This window comes from Schistocerca gregaria, chromosome 5 (genome assembly GCF_023897955.1).
Source record: "Schistocerca gregaria isolate iqSchGreg1 chromosome 5, iqSchGreg1.2, whole genome shotgun sequence".
Classification (NCBI taxonomy): domain Eukaryota; kingdom Metazoa; phylum Arthropoda; class Insecta; order Orthoptera; family Acrididae; genus Schistocerca; species Schistocerca gregaria.
The window spans coordinates 238,064,346-238,078,350 of record NC_064924.1 but is presented as its reverse complement, the minus strand read 5'-3'; the positions used below and the strand labels follow the sequence as shown (position 1 = coordinate 238,078,350).

The 14,005-nt window shown below is 38.3% G+C and overlaps 1 protein-coding gene across 2 annotated transcripts in view; it reads right to left on the bottom strand.

Moving 5' to 3' along the window:
- Nucleotides 1-14,005, bottom strand: part of LOC126272588 (meckelin) — a 221,861-nt gene that overhangs the window by 184,832 nt on the left and 23,024 nt on the right. For both annotated transcript variants that reach the window (XM_049975514.1, XM_049975513.1), the window contains exons 3-5: nucleotides 13,281-13,585; nucleotides 12,711-12,935; nucleotides 12,319-12,618 (exon numbers count right to left, since the gene is read on the bottom strand). In XM_049975514.1, coding sequence (XP_049831471.1) covers nucleotides 12,319-12,618; nucleotides 12,711-12,935; nucleotides 13,281-13,585 — 830 coding nt within the window. The remainder of the gene's footprint in view (nucleotides 1-12,318; nucleotides 12,619-12,710; nucleotides 12,936-13,280; nucleotides 13,586-14,005) is intronic.

Genomic DNA, 14,005 nt, shown 5'->3' with positions numbered 1-14,005 from the left:
TTGCGCATCAAAATTAAGAATTGTTTGTAATTTTTGTGATTTAAGCAAATGTGGTTATACTTGTGGTGTAACTAAACAGAGAATGTATAACACAAATCTTAAACTTGCTTATGCTGTGAGGTGTATAGGCAAAGGTACAGAAGTGCACAAATTTTCTGCACTCTTATGGACTTATCTCTGCCTACAAGATTTGACAGGTACAATAAAATTATTCTATACGCTTTAGAAGAAGTAGCAAATGATAGTATGAAAAATGCTGTTCAGGAAAGTGTGGACATGAAAGACAGCAATACATATATGTCTGCAGCCCTGGATGTATCCTGGCAACAAAGGGGCCATAGATCCCTAAATGGTGTAGTGATAGCTACCACCTTGGACAATGGTGAGGTCATTGATGTGGAATGTATTACCAAGTACTGCCATGGCTGTACTAGTGGAACTGAAAACCATAAATGTTTGATTAACTTGAGTGGTTATAGTGGAAGTATGGAATCTGAAGTTGGTGTGAAGGTATTTCACAGGTCAGTGGAGAAATATAATGTGATGTACACATCTTACCTATGAGATGAAGACGCAAAAAAAATTTGTGGCTCCAAACCATATGCTGACACAAAAACTGAAAACATGGAGTGTGTCGGACATGTCCAGAAACGGTTAGTTACAAGATTAAGGAACGTGAAGAGGAATTTGAAGGGAAAGAAATTAGCTGATGATAAGTGCATTAGTGGATTTGGTCGGCTTACCGATGGAGAAATAGACAGGTTGCAGTATTATTATGGACAAGCCATAGGACAAAATAAAAATGACCTTGAGGGAATGAAAAAGACAGTATGGGCTATCTTCTTTCACAAATCCTCCACAGATGACAACCCATGCTATGCACTCTGCCCACTTGGCAGTGATTCAAGGTGTGGTTAGCAGAGGGCTATTACTCAAGGTGAGATCTACAACCATCAACATTCTTTGCCATTTGCTATAATGGAAGTTATAAAATCTATATATAGGAATCTTTGTGACACAAGATTATTAGACAAACAGATACCAAAAACTGTTCTAATAAGACTAACAAGGGGAGGCCACAATGTTTGGAACGCAGATTTACTGTAAACTTCGTACACTCGTAGTACTCTACGAGGACAACAAAACGTGTAACCAGTAACGTGTACTTCTCAAGCATTATTGAGAAAATCGCAAGATAATTTCGGTCATCAAATATATATGGCTGTTCATGGCCATTTTTACCTGGATGTGGTGGCAGCTGAGCGGTTAGTGTTCAAGCCCCGTAATCGCTGGATCGAGTCCTGTTTGTCAGTTTTTTTTATTATTATTATTTCTAACACATTCATTTTCTTTACTATTTATATTACAATTGATATAATGGGAAATATACGGGTAACCGGATGAACTTTTATTAAATTTACGTTATTTGGCAGTCTACAAATTTTTATTATCACGAATAATATAATATTCATAACTATCAACTAGTAAACAACCAAACGCATAAAGTGATACTGAAAGTGTATGCTTGTCCATTTCTTCAAAACTGTTCGTATTTAATTGAAAGAGAATGAGAAATTGATTCTGGTGAAGATGCTATTAAAATGCTCTTTATACTGCATGACCAACCTTTGATTGTGGCACCATACACAATCATTAACCCGGCTCCAGGGAGGTAGGGTCCCTGTCCCTATTCCTCCACTAGGGGAATTCCTGTCTGGCGTGTCCACATCGCAGGGGTGTGCATGCTACACTTCAGTAGGCCGGAGTGCTAGGATTGCTGAGTTCAGGCAGGGACCCCGGAACCCATGCCCATGGTTAAGGGTGAAGACCTTAATGGCAGTGAAGGCAGAGAAGGAAGACTTCGGAATGGCTTAGTTGGCAGATGAGGCATCCCTCCTTTCTGGGGATTAAGTGAGAAGGGAACCACTGCCTTGTGGTGGAGGAGAAATTCCAAAGGCTAAGGGAGACAACCCCAACAGAAAATCCTTTCTTGCGTTAGGCCTAGCAAGCCAGTAGGAAAGTCTTCATATATTGCTTTCAAAACACAGACGAGTCTCGGAACGAACCACTCAGGATTTGACCCCACTGCTTCTTCAAGTACTGGTGCAAATTATGGGAGACCTGATGATATTCATCAGTACAAGAAGATGAAACCAACTGGACTAAAAAATAACCTAAATATTGGCACCCGTAATATATTAACACACAATGGAAAAATGGAAGAAATGACAGATGTACTAACAGAGAGAAAGTTAGATATATTGGGATTAAGTAAACAAAGTGGAAGGGAAACGGTGAGAAGAATTTGAGAGGAGGAGGAAAACTTTACTGGAGTGGGAATAACAGGTTTGGAAGAAATAGTGTGGCAGTGATGGTGAATAAGAATGTACAAAGCTGTATTGAAAGTGTGAGATATATATCAGACAGGATCCTAATATTAAACCTGAGATTCCAAAAAGAAAGTAATCCAGATTTATGCACCTCAAGTGGGATGTAGTGAAGAAGAAGAGATGGGCTTTGAAAATGAGTTAGAAAACCATATAGAGAATGCTAATATAATGATGGGAGATTTTAATGCACAGGTAGGCAAAGACAGAAAGAGATTTGAGCAAGTGTTGGAATGTTTTGGATATGGAGGCAGAAATGAAGAAGGGGAAAGACTTCTGGATTTGTGCTAGAGGAATGGAATGAAAATAGCAAACAGCTGGTTTATGAAGAGAGGAAGTCATGCTATCACCAGATACAGTTGGAATGGAAAAACCAAGAGTGTAATTGACTATATTCTAGTAGATAGGGAATGGGGAAATAAGGTAACAAATGTGAAGGTAATTCCAAGTGTGAGTGCAGATGGAGACCACAGATTACTGGTGGGACAAAGGAAAATAAATCAGTGTGTGAAAAATAGAAAACAGAAGAAAGTGATGATACAGGATTGCAAACTGAAGGAGAGTGAAAGTGCTGAGAAGTACAGAGGATTAATCACACAAAAATTTCCAAAAAAAGTTTTCTGCGATGTGGAAAAAGAATGGAGTTCATTCAAAGACACTTTAGTCCAAGCAGCACAAAAAGTATGTGGCAGAACACCTGGAAAGGAAAAAGTAAGACAGACAAGTTGGTGGGACGATACCACAATCCAAGCAGTCAGAAGGGGAAAATGGAGCATGGAGAAAGTGGTGGAAAACTAAAAGTGATGAAGACCATAAAAGATATATAGAGGAAAAGAAGAAGTGCAAAGAAATAATGGAAACAGCAAAGAAAAGGGCATGGGAAGAGTTTCCAAAAAAACTTGAAAAAGATGTGAGGAGCAATAAGAAAATGTTCTATAAAATGATGAAAAATAAAAGGAACGCTTCTGAAGTACCAGTACAAATGGAAACAGAAGGCGGTACCATGATTGAAGATCCAGGGAATATAAAAGATCTCTGGAAAGAACATTTTAAGAAATTGTTAAACGCTGAGGAGCAGGTACACAAGGAAACAACAAATAATGGAGAAGTTGGGAAGCAGAATTGGGACAAATTACACTGGAAGAAATGGAAACAACTGTGAAGATGATTAATGGGGGGCAAATCCCCAGGACCTGATGGAGTATCTGTGGACATGATAAGAGCAGCAGGTCCAGTGGGAATGCAGTAGCTGTATAGAGTACCATCAAGTGTGTGGAGAAATAGTACAATACCTAACGATTGGAGAAGAGGAGACACTGTTCCCATCTTCAAAAAAACGCAATAAAAGTTTTTGTAAAAACTACAGAGGAATAGCCCTTATGAGTCATACATCCAAGATTTTTTAAAGAATTTTACTAAATCAAATAAGTGAAAAGACAGAAAAGGAGCTGAGTGAAGAACAGTATGGGTTTAGGAAAGGAAGAAGCACAATCGACCTGATGTTTACTATCCGTCAAATTGGGAGTATAACAAAAGGGTGATAATGGTTTTTATAGACATAGAAAAGGCATATGGCACAGTTAACAGCGAAAGACTATGGGAAGAAATGAAGAAGATAGATGCAGAAGATGGATAAATTAATGTAATAAAGACAATGTACAGAGGACATAATTGTACAATTAGAACACCATTGGGGAGCTCTGAAAACTTCAAAATAAGACAAGGATTTAAGCAAGGAAGTATCTCCTGCACTTTTTAATGTCGTGATGGACGGAATGAATAGGGCAGTTAAAGATATAGTAAAAGATAAAAAATATGATTTTTGCAGATGATATGGTAATATGCCTCCCCCCATGAACCATGGACCTTGCCGTTGGTGGGGAGGCTTACGTGCCTCAGCGATACAGATGGCCGTACCGTAGGTGCAACCACAACGGAGGGGTATCTGTTGAGAGGCCAAACAAACGTGTGGTTCCTGAAGAGGGGCAGCAGCCTTTTCAGTAGTTGCAGGGGCAACAGTCTGGATGATTGACTGATCTGGCCTTGCAACATTAACCAAAACGGCCTTGCTGTGCTGGTACTGCGAACGGCTGAAAGCAAGGGGAAACTACAGCCGTAATTTTTCCCGAGGACATGCAGCTTTACTGTATGATTAAATGATGATGGCATCCTCTTGGGTAAAATATTCCGGAGGTAAAATACTCCCCCATTCGGATCTCCGGGCGGGGACTACTCAGGAGGATGTCATTATCAGGAGAAAGAAAACTGGCGTTCTACGGATCGGAGCGTGGAATGTCAGATCCCTTAATCGGGCAGGTAGGTTAGAAAATTTAAAAAGGGAAATGGATAGGTTGAAGTTAGATATAGTGGGAATTAGTGAAGTTCGGTGGCAGGAGGAACAGGACTTCTGGTCAGGTGACTGCAGGGTTATAAACACAAGATCAAATAGGGGTAATGCAGGAGTAGGTTTAATAATGAATAGGAAAATAGGAATGCGGGTAAGCTACTACAAACAGCATAGTGAACGCATTGTTGTGGCCAAGATAGATTTGAAGCCCACACCTACTACAGTAGTACAAGTTTATATGCCAACTAGCTCTGCAGATGATGAAGAAATTGAAGAAATGTATGATGAGATAAAAGAAATTATTCAGATAGTGAAGGGAGACGAAAATTTAATAGTAATGGGTGACTGGAATTCGAGTGTAGGAAAAGGGAGAGAAGGAAACATAGTAGATGAGTATGGATTGGGGCTAAGAAATGAAAGAGGAAGCCGAATAGTAGAATTTTGCACAGAGCACAATTTAATCATAGCTAACACTTGGTTTAAGAATCATGAAAGAAGGTTGTATACGTGGAAGAACCCTGGAGATACTAAAAGGTATCAGATAGATTATATAATGGTAAGACAGAGATTTAGGAACCAGGTTTTAAGTTGTAAGACATTTCCAGGGGCAGATGTGGACTCTGACCACAATCTATTGGTTATGAGCTGTAGATTAAAACTGAAGAAACTGAAAAATGTGGGAAATTAAGGAGATGGGACCTGGACAAACTGAAAGAACCAGAGGTTGTACAGAGTTTCAGGGAGAGCATAAGGGAACAATTGACAAGAATAGGGGAAAGAAATACAGTAGAAGAAGAATGGATAGCTCTGAGGGATGAAGTAGTGAAGGCAGCAGAGGATAAAGTAAGTACAAAGACGAGGGCTGCTAGAAATCCTTGGGTAACAGAAGAAATATTGAATTTAATTGATGAAAGGAGAAAATATAAAAATGCAGTAAATGAAGCAGGCAAAAAGGAATACAAACGTCTCAAAAATGAGATCGACAGGAAGTGCAAAATGGCTAAACAGGGATGGCTAGAGGACAAATGTAAGGATATAGAAGCTGATCTCACTAGGGGTAAGATAGATACTGCCTACAGGAAAATTAAGGAGACCTTTGGAGAGAAGAGAACCATGTGTATGAATATCAAGAGCTCAGATGGCAGCCCAGTTCTAAGCAAAGAAGGGAAGGCAGAAAGGTGGAAGGAGTATATAGAAGGTTTATACAAGGGCGATGTACTTGAGGACAATATTATGGAAATGGAAGAAGATGTAGATGAAGACGAAATGGGAGCTACGATACTGCGTGAAGAGTTTGACAGAGCACTGAAAGACCTGAGTCGAAACAAGGCCCTGGGAGTAGACAACATTCCATTAGAAATACTGACGGCCTTGGGGAGAACCAGTCATGACAAAACTCTACCAGCTGGTGAGCAAGATGTATGAGACAGGCGAAATACCCTCAGACTTCAAGAAGAATATAATAATTCCAATCCCAAAGAAAGCAGGTGCTGACAGATGTGAAAATTGCCGAACTATCAGTTTAATAAGCCACGGCTGCAAAATACTAACGCGAATTCTTTACAGACGAATGGAAAAACTGGTAGATGCAGACCTCGGGGAGGATCAGTTTGGATTCCGTCAAAATGTTGGAACACGTGAGGCAATACTGACCTTACGACTTATCTTAGAAGAAAGAGTAAGAAAAGGCAAACCTACGTTTCTAGCATTTGTAGACTTAGAGAAAGCTTTTGACAATGTTGACTCGAATACTCTTTTTCAAATTCTAAAGGTGGCAGGGGTAAAATACAGGGAGCGAAAGGCTATTTACAATTTGTACAGAAACCAGATGGCAGTTATTAAAGTCGAGGGGCATGAAAGGGAAGCAGTGGTTGGGAATGGAGTGAGACAGGGTTGTAGCCTCTCCCCAATGTTATTCAATCTGTATATTGAGCAAGCAGTAAAGGAAACAAAAGAAAAATTTGGAGGAGGTATTAAAATTCATGGAGAAGAAGTAAAAACTTTGAGGTTCGCCGATGACATTGTAATTCTGTCAGAGACGGCAAAGGATTTGGAAGAGCAGTTGAACGGAATGGACAGTGTCTTGAAAAGATGATATAAGATGAACATCAACAAAAGCAAAACTAGGATAATGGAATGTAGTCAAATTAAATCGGATGATGCTGAGGGAATTAGATTAGGAAATGAGACACTTAAAGTAGTGAAGGAGTTTTGCTATTTAGGAAGTAAAATAACTGATGATGGTCGAAGTAGGGAGGATATAAAATGTAGACTGGCAATGGCAAGGAAAGCGTTTCTGAAGAAGAGAAATTTGTTAACATCAAATATAGATTTATGTATCAGGAAGTCGTTTCTGAAAGTATTTGTTGGAGTGTAGCCATGTATGGAAGTGAAACATGGACGATAAATAGTTTGGACAAGAAGAGAATAGAAGCTTTTGAAATGTTGTGCTACAGAAGAATGCTGAAGATAAGGTGTATGGATCACGTAACTAATGAGGAGGTATTGAATAGGATTGGAGAGAAGAGAAGTTTGTGGCACAACTTGACTAGAAGAAGGGATCGGTTGGTAGGACATGTTTTGAGGCATCAAGGGATCACAAATTTAGCATTGGAGGGCAGCGTGGAGGGTAAAAATTGTAGAGGGAGACCGAGAGATGAGTACACTAAGCAGATTCAGAAGGATGTGGGTTGCAGTAGGTACTGGGAGATGAAGCAGCTTGCACAGGATAGAGTAGCATGGAGAGCTGCATCAAACCAGTCTCAGGACTGAAGACAACAACAACATGGTAATATGGGGTGATAAAGAGGTAGATGTACAGTTACAACTTGATGCATGGAAGAAACTAACGAAAAGGCGTGGATTAAAAATAAATAAAGATAAGAGTGAAGTAATGGTATTTGGAAGAGAGAAAGGGATCAATGGAATTATTACTTTGAATGGAGAACCCCTTGAAGTGGTAGAAAATTTCACTTATTTAGGGAGTGAAATATCTAGGGATTGAAGAATAACTAATGAAATTAATAGGAGGTTACAGAAGGGAGGCAATTTCTACCAAACAATAAAACACCTGAGTTGGAATAAGGAAGTTTCAGAAAAAGCAAAACTCCTTATGTATATGAATTACTACTTCCCTATCGTCACCTCTGGTGGAGAAACATGGACAATGGCAGAAAGGAACTGGAGCAGACTGCAAGCAGGGGAAATGAAATTTCTCAGGGAAAAACAAGAAATGGACAGAGTAAGTCAGGAATGTACAGATTAGAAAGGATCTTAAACAAGAAAGTATGAGATAAGAAATTGAAAAAAAAAAGAGATTAAGATGGTATGAGCATGTTAAGAGGATGCATGGGCAGAGACACCCCCCCCCCCCCCCCCAAATTATGGAAGAACTAAAGATAGCTGGGAAAAGACCTAGAGGGCACCCAAGAACACGGTGGAAAATGGGAGTGAGAATATCTGTGGAAAGGAGAGGTGTGATCCAGCTGCATGCGGAGGAAGAAAAGTGGCGGGAGGACCAAACCAAATGGAGAGGACACGTCAGCACCCAGACCCAGCAGTAGCTGGAGCAGGATCCGGATACAGATAGACTGCATGACCAATTATCAGCGCCAATATTTGAGGAAATGCTGCGTTCTGCATGGCTTGCTTCCAAATTATCAGCTGAAAGAGAAGGTTTTGAAAATGTTAACGAGGTTTGCTTTTCCATGAAAAACCTCAAAAGACTTTGCGTATGCAGAAACATAGCATTTATCCAATGCAGCTGGTGCCATTTAACGTTATGTTTTCCACGCTTCTATGAAAAATACCATCATGCAACTTGTACTCGTAATGTCAAAAGCAACGATTAATTGTACATCTTTCGAAAGCCGTCTGTGCCGTCAAAACTTGCAGGTAACAAGTAATTTCGGGCTCCTTCCAGGTACAAGGGATTTCTCAAATCATGGACAAGCATACATTTTTAATATCACTTGATGCATTTAGTCATTTACTAGTCGATAGTTAAGAATATTATATCATTTGTGACAATCAAAATTTGTAGACCACCAATATTGTAAATTTAATAAAAGGTCATCCGGTTACACGTATTTTTCCCATTATAGCAATTGTGATACAAATAGTAAAGAAAATGACTGTGTTAGAAATTAAAAAAAAAACAAACAGGACTCGATCCAGCGATTATGGCGCTTGAACGTTAACCACTCGGCTGCTGCCACTTCCTGGTAAAAATGGCCACACACAGCCATATGTATTTGACGACCGAAATTATCTTGCGATTTTCTCAGTAACGCTTGAGAATTACGCATTTCTGCTTACACGTTTTACTGTCCTCATGGAGTACTACGAGTGTACCCAAGTTTACAGTAAATCCACGTTCCAAACGTCGTGACCTCTCCGTTTCAATGCTTTGAAAATAGGGGTGCTAGATGTTGTTCTATGTTTCAATGACAGTGCAGTGTAAAGGCTTAATGTTATGGAACTGATGGGAGTGCCTGATGGACTAAATATGCATAGATTTTAATAGCCACTGACCAAATGAGACTCTCCAAAGGAGAAAAATCAGTGCTGGACGCCACCAAAGCAGCAAGAATAACAAGATGTGCTAGAAAGAGAAGAGAGGAAGAATGACACAGGAAACAAGATGAATATGGACCTGGGATGCATTAGTGCTATCCAAGTTTAATAGCAAAAGCAAGTTTTAATTTTAACTTGAATTTCCTGAGAGTTAAATTATTTCATGTTCTGGTGCATTCTGGCTAAAAACTAATATAGATAGAGAGCTGACATTTTGGATAGTGTCTTAAAACATGCTTAACTAAAAAGTATGCTATTCTTGTGACTTAATTTTGAAAATAAAATGTTTCTTTGAAGAAAAACCCTTAATTCATTTCCAAAATTTTTGATAATCATACTTAAAAATATTTGTATCGCAATTTATTGTAGCACCATCTTTATCAATAGTTTGCTTTAAAGGTAATAGTATAAAGAACTTACAGTAAAAAAATAAACCTTCTCCTTTGTTTGTATTTTGAGTAATATGTGCCTATGGTGTATATAAATAATTAGCATAATTTAATTCACTTGCAATAAAAATACAATTAAAAAAAGTATGAGAGATAAAGTTGTGGTTCATACATAAATATGTTCCCAAAATATATCTTAAAACATGGTAAACATTATATGGGCTTATAAATTTTATTCTTTTACTCACAATGTTTAGAAAACTGACACATCACCATAAGCTACAAAGCACATCACAACCCACACAAAACATTGGGAGATAATGGTGTTCACAGAATTCTATCATGGCAATCCATCATTAAGAAAAGTTTTTTGTACACAGGTCTGCTTAACAGGAGCTGAGTAGCACACAGTTGTTACATCCCACTAGGAGAATCATGGATGAATGTGGCAGAGAACCATCTAGCTTTGTCATAATTTGTGGTCTCAATCCGACCATTCTTTCAAAAAGATCTAAGCTACCAAGCTCATCAATTATGTGATTCTGATGACATCAACAAAAGCAGGAATAGCAGCACTGCTGCCTGGGTGTCTCTACTCTTTCCATCATTGCAGCCTTCAATCACTGTGTCCTTGATTGCAGAAACTGCCTTACCTCATCACCATTTATCATCAATATTGCTACTATGTCACCTCTGATAGCATAGGACGCCGAGCTCACCCAGAGTGCACAGCACCACTATAAATGAGGTTAATACCCCCAAGAGACATAATGAATTTTAGCCTCTAGACTATCAGTGTACTCAATCACAGAGGGAAAAAAAAGTAACATTTCCCACATCAAAAGTCAGACAAGAGATAGGCTACACTTTGTAATTACTCCAGTCCACAAACAATGTACAGAATATTGTAGTTCTGTAATCACAATAAGAGAGTGTATATGTGAATCACTATAAGAAGAAACAATTCTAAATACCAATATCCTCCCCTCTCCAACCCCTCTTTCCACACACATTCTGTCAATTGTTACAAAAACCCAAAAAACAAAGTTCACATCCACTTGTAACAAGTTGAAGTTTTGAGATCACTGATAGAGTTAAAAAAAAGCAAGTTCTTGAAGAAAACACTCACATCTCCCCACAGTTACTGTCATTCACCAATACCCACTCCAAGCAAGCAAAACACTCAAAATCTGTCTATCAGACATCAGTATTGAATCAGTCACCAGCAGCACAAGTGGATGCTTCTGACTCTGCCTTCCCTCACAAAGATCACAGTCCCAAGATGGGAACAGGTTTAAACTTCTCAAAATGCTCAAACTTCAAGGACAAAGGCACGCAGTCAACACACAGGTTGAAAAGAGTCCACTCACAACTAGAGTGTCAGTAAATGACTGGGAATTAGATACCTCACTTACCTAAAATGACATGGATGTCAATTTTTGTTTAACATAAAACTCAGAACATTAGACAGAAATACAAGACTCTAAGCTGTTACATACCACTCAAGAGGGGTGGTGTGTGACAAATGATACTTGTGAATTATAGCCATAAAAGCCATAAAATAAATTATCCTAGACGAGAACTTGAAGATTGTGTGGATCTGTTATTTTATTGCCTTGTGGAGAACCATGGTGAAAGACAGCATGTGTCTTTGGGATGGGATGATGACTGCAGTAACTTAATGAGAGGAAGCTCTTACATGGACACAAATATAGCAGGTTCTAATATCACTGCCATACTTTGGAGAAGTGACAGATCCTTGGGGAATACATATTTTTAACAACAGTTGTGATGTGAATTAGACATTGTACAAATGTGCTTCAGATTATTCATGTTCATTCTTTCAATAGACTTCCATGTAGAGGTTTCATGATGGATGTTATGTTTTGACAGAAGTCTGATGTTATGTAAATGATGATGTATGTGTTCATGACAATATACAGATTATAAAAAGGAAAGAGCTTCATATGTAATTCAAGAGAAGTTGGAATAACAGTATTAAATTTCCATATAGTAAAGATCATATTACTAATGAGGAGGTATTGAATAGGATTGGGGAGAAGAGAAGTTTGTGGCACAACTTAACTAGAAGAAGGGATCGGCTGGTAGGACATGTTCTGAGGCATCAAGGGATCACCAATTTAGTATTGGATGGCAGCGTGGAGGGTAAAAATCATAGAGGGAGACCAAGAAATGAATACACTAAACAGATTCAGAAGGATGTAGGTTGCAGGGGGCACTGGGAGATGAAGAAGCTTGCACAGGATAGAGTAGCATAGAGAGCTGCATCAAACTAGTCTCAAGACTGAAGACAACAACATAGTAATAGCTATATAATGAGCAGACAAAGTCTGTCATAGTTAGGCCTATACACAATAATGGTCAAGCAACTAAAAGGTAACAAAGAAACAATGTCAAGTTTTCACTGAATCATTCATGTCCGGCAAAGCAGAATACTAAAACTCTTCAGAAAACTTGCATCATACAACTTGTAGTTATATTACACATTCTACATGCAAATGATGGTCACACTTTTAGTCAGTTACTACTCAAAAGTATGACTTCAAATAAGGTACATTTTTTAAAAAAGTTCTAAACAGAGTTATCACAAATGTTTTACCTTGTTGTTAACATTTCTTGCTTTCATATTAAGAATTAGCACAGGGATAGGATAGAGCACAGATTCACCCTCAGTCCAATACTGCAAATATAACTCAACGAACTCTGTATCTCTGTGTGCCATCATTTCACTGACATGCATTGTGCAAGAATGGTGATATCGAGCTCCAAACTGAAAAAGCGAGCTTGTATCCCCGGAAACAGTAGGACACAGCTGCAAAAAGTTGCCTTTTGCTTTAGAAATCTCCTTCAGCCATCCATCTGGAGTGAATCGTACTGCAGTCAGATTTATGGTGTTTCTCTGATGGAAGAGAGATGAAACCAATATAAAATATGAATAAAAGCAGCAGCAAATTAAACAAAAAAACAGAAAATCAGAATATTGCTGCTTACTTCTGTATTTGGTTGGAGATTAAATTCAGCAGAAATTTTCTTTCTGAAAAGCACAGCTGGTGCATCACCCTCTCCATAAAGCAGCCATGGCATAACATTATCCTTCCACTCATGTTCAAGCTTTCGATCTTCAAAAAGCTTACATGGACTGCCTTTGTAATTATTATCATACAGCAGCATTGCACACATATTAGCTAACATCTGACATGAAGAAACATTGTGCAGCTGCAAAACGATTTTTTAATAAAAGGAATTTAAAGATTTGGCAGTAAGTTAATCATACTGTCTGCATTAAGGCGACACACAACTTTTACTGTAAAACGACTGAGTTTTTGATAAAACACAAAAATTAAAGACAGGCTATAAAATTAAATACGGAAAATCAGTAGTCCCAAAGAAATATTAATGTTATTGAAAGTTATTAAGTAAATAATCTTGTTTAGGAATACACTGATATGTGAAGAAAGTATAGGGATTGAATACTCAAGTCACAAACCTCAAAGGATCAATAATAACATACTTAAAGGGACTTCTGCAGGAAAAAACATTTTTTAAGCTCTCAGTACATACCTTGCAGAGGTAGACAGCTCTATGTAGGTTCATTTTTATATAACTGGACACTACTTTGTTATCAGAAGCATACCGCACAGTGAACACACTTTCTTCATGTGGCCAATCGAGAAACAACGAACTTGGAATGCACATATCACCACTAAGGTGCCAGTTCTTTCCAGTACAATTGCAAGGCCTCTGTCCCAGTACAGATGGTTTGTTCGAGCAGGGGACACAATTTTTACCACTCACTGAAGGAACTGTGCCTTTTGCGCATTTAACGCAATGCAAGTCAGAATAGTTTCCATTCAGTTCCCTCTCCACTAAAACAGACATAACTAAGTTAGTTCATTACCAAAATGAAGTATGTATATTTATTTTAATCTGTAATAATAAAAAATATGTTCCCCATGAAACATATAAAGAGCAGATACCAATAATATGGGTAGTGAAGGGAAATAAAGCAAAACATTCATGAACAGCAAAATATTTCTCTTCCACACAAAGGCAAATTGCATATAGATGTATTGCCTACATTAAGCAAGTAATTATAACCATATTTAACAGCACACCCAAAGACAAAAGAAAAGATTCACCACAAAGGAATTATCTTAATGGGGCAGAAATCAGTAGATGTGATATACACGTAAATACAAACAAATAATTACAATTTCAGAAAAACTGAATGATTTAGTCAAACGAAACAGTTTCATAAATTGAGCGAGTCAATAACACATTGGTCC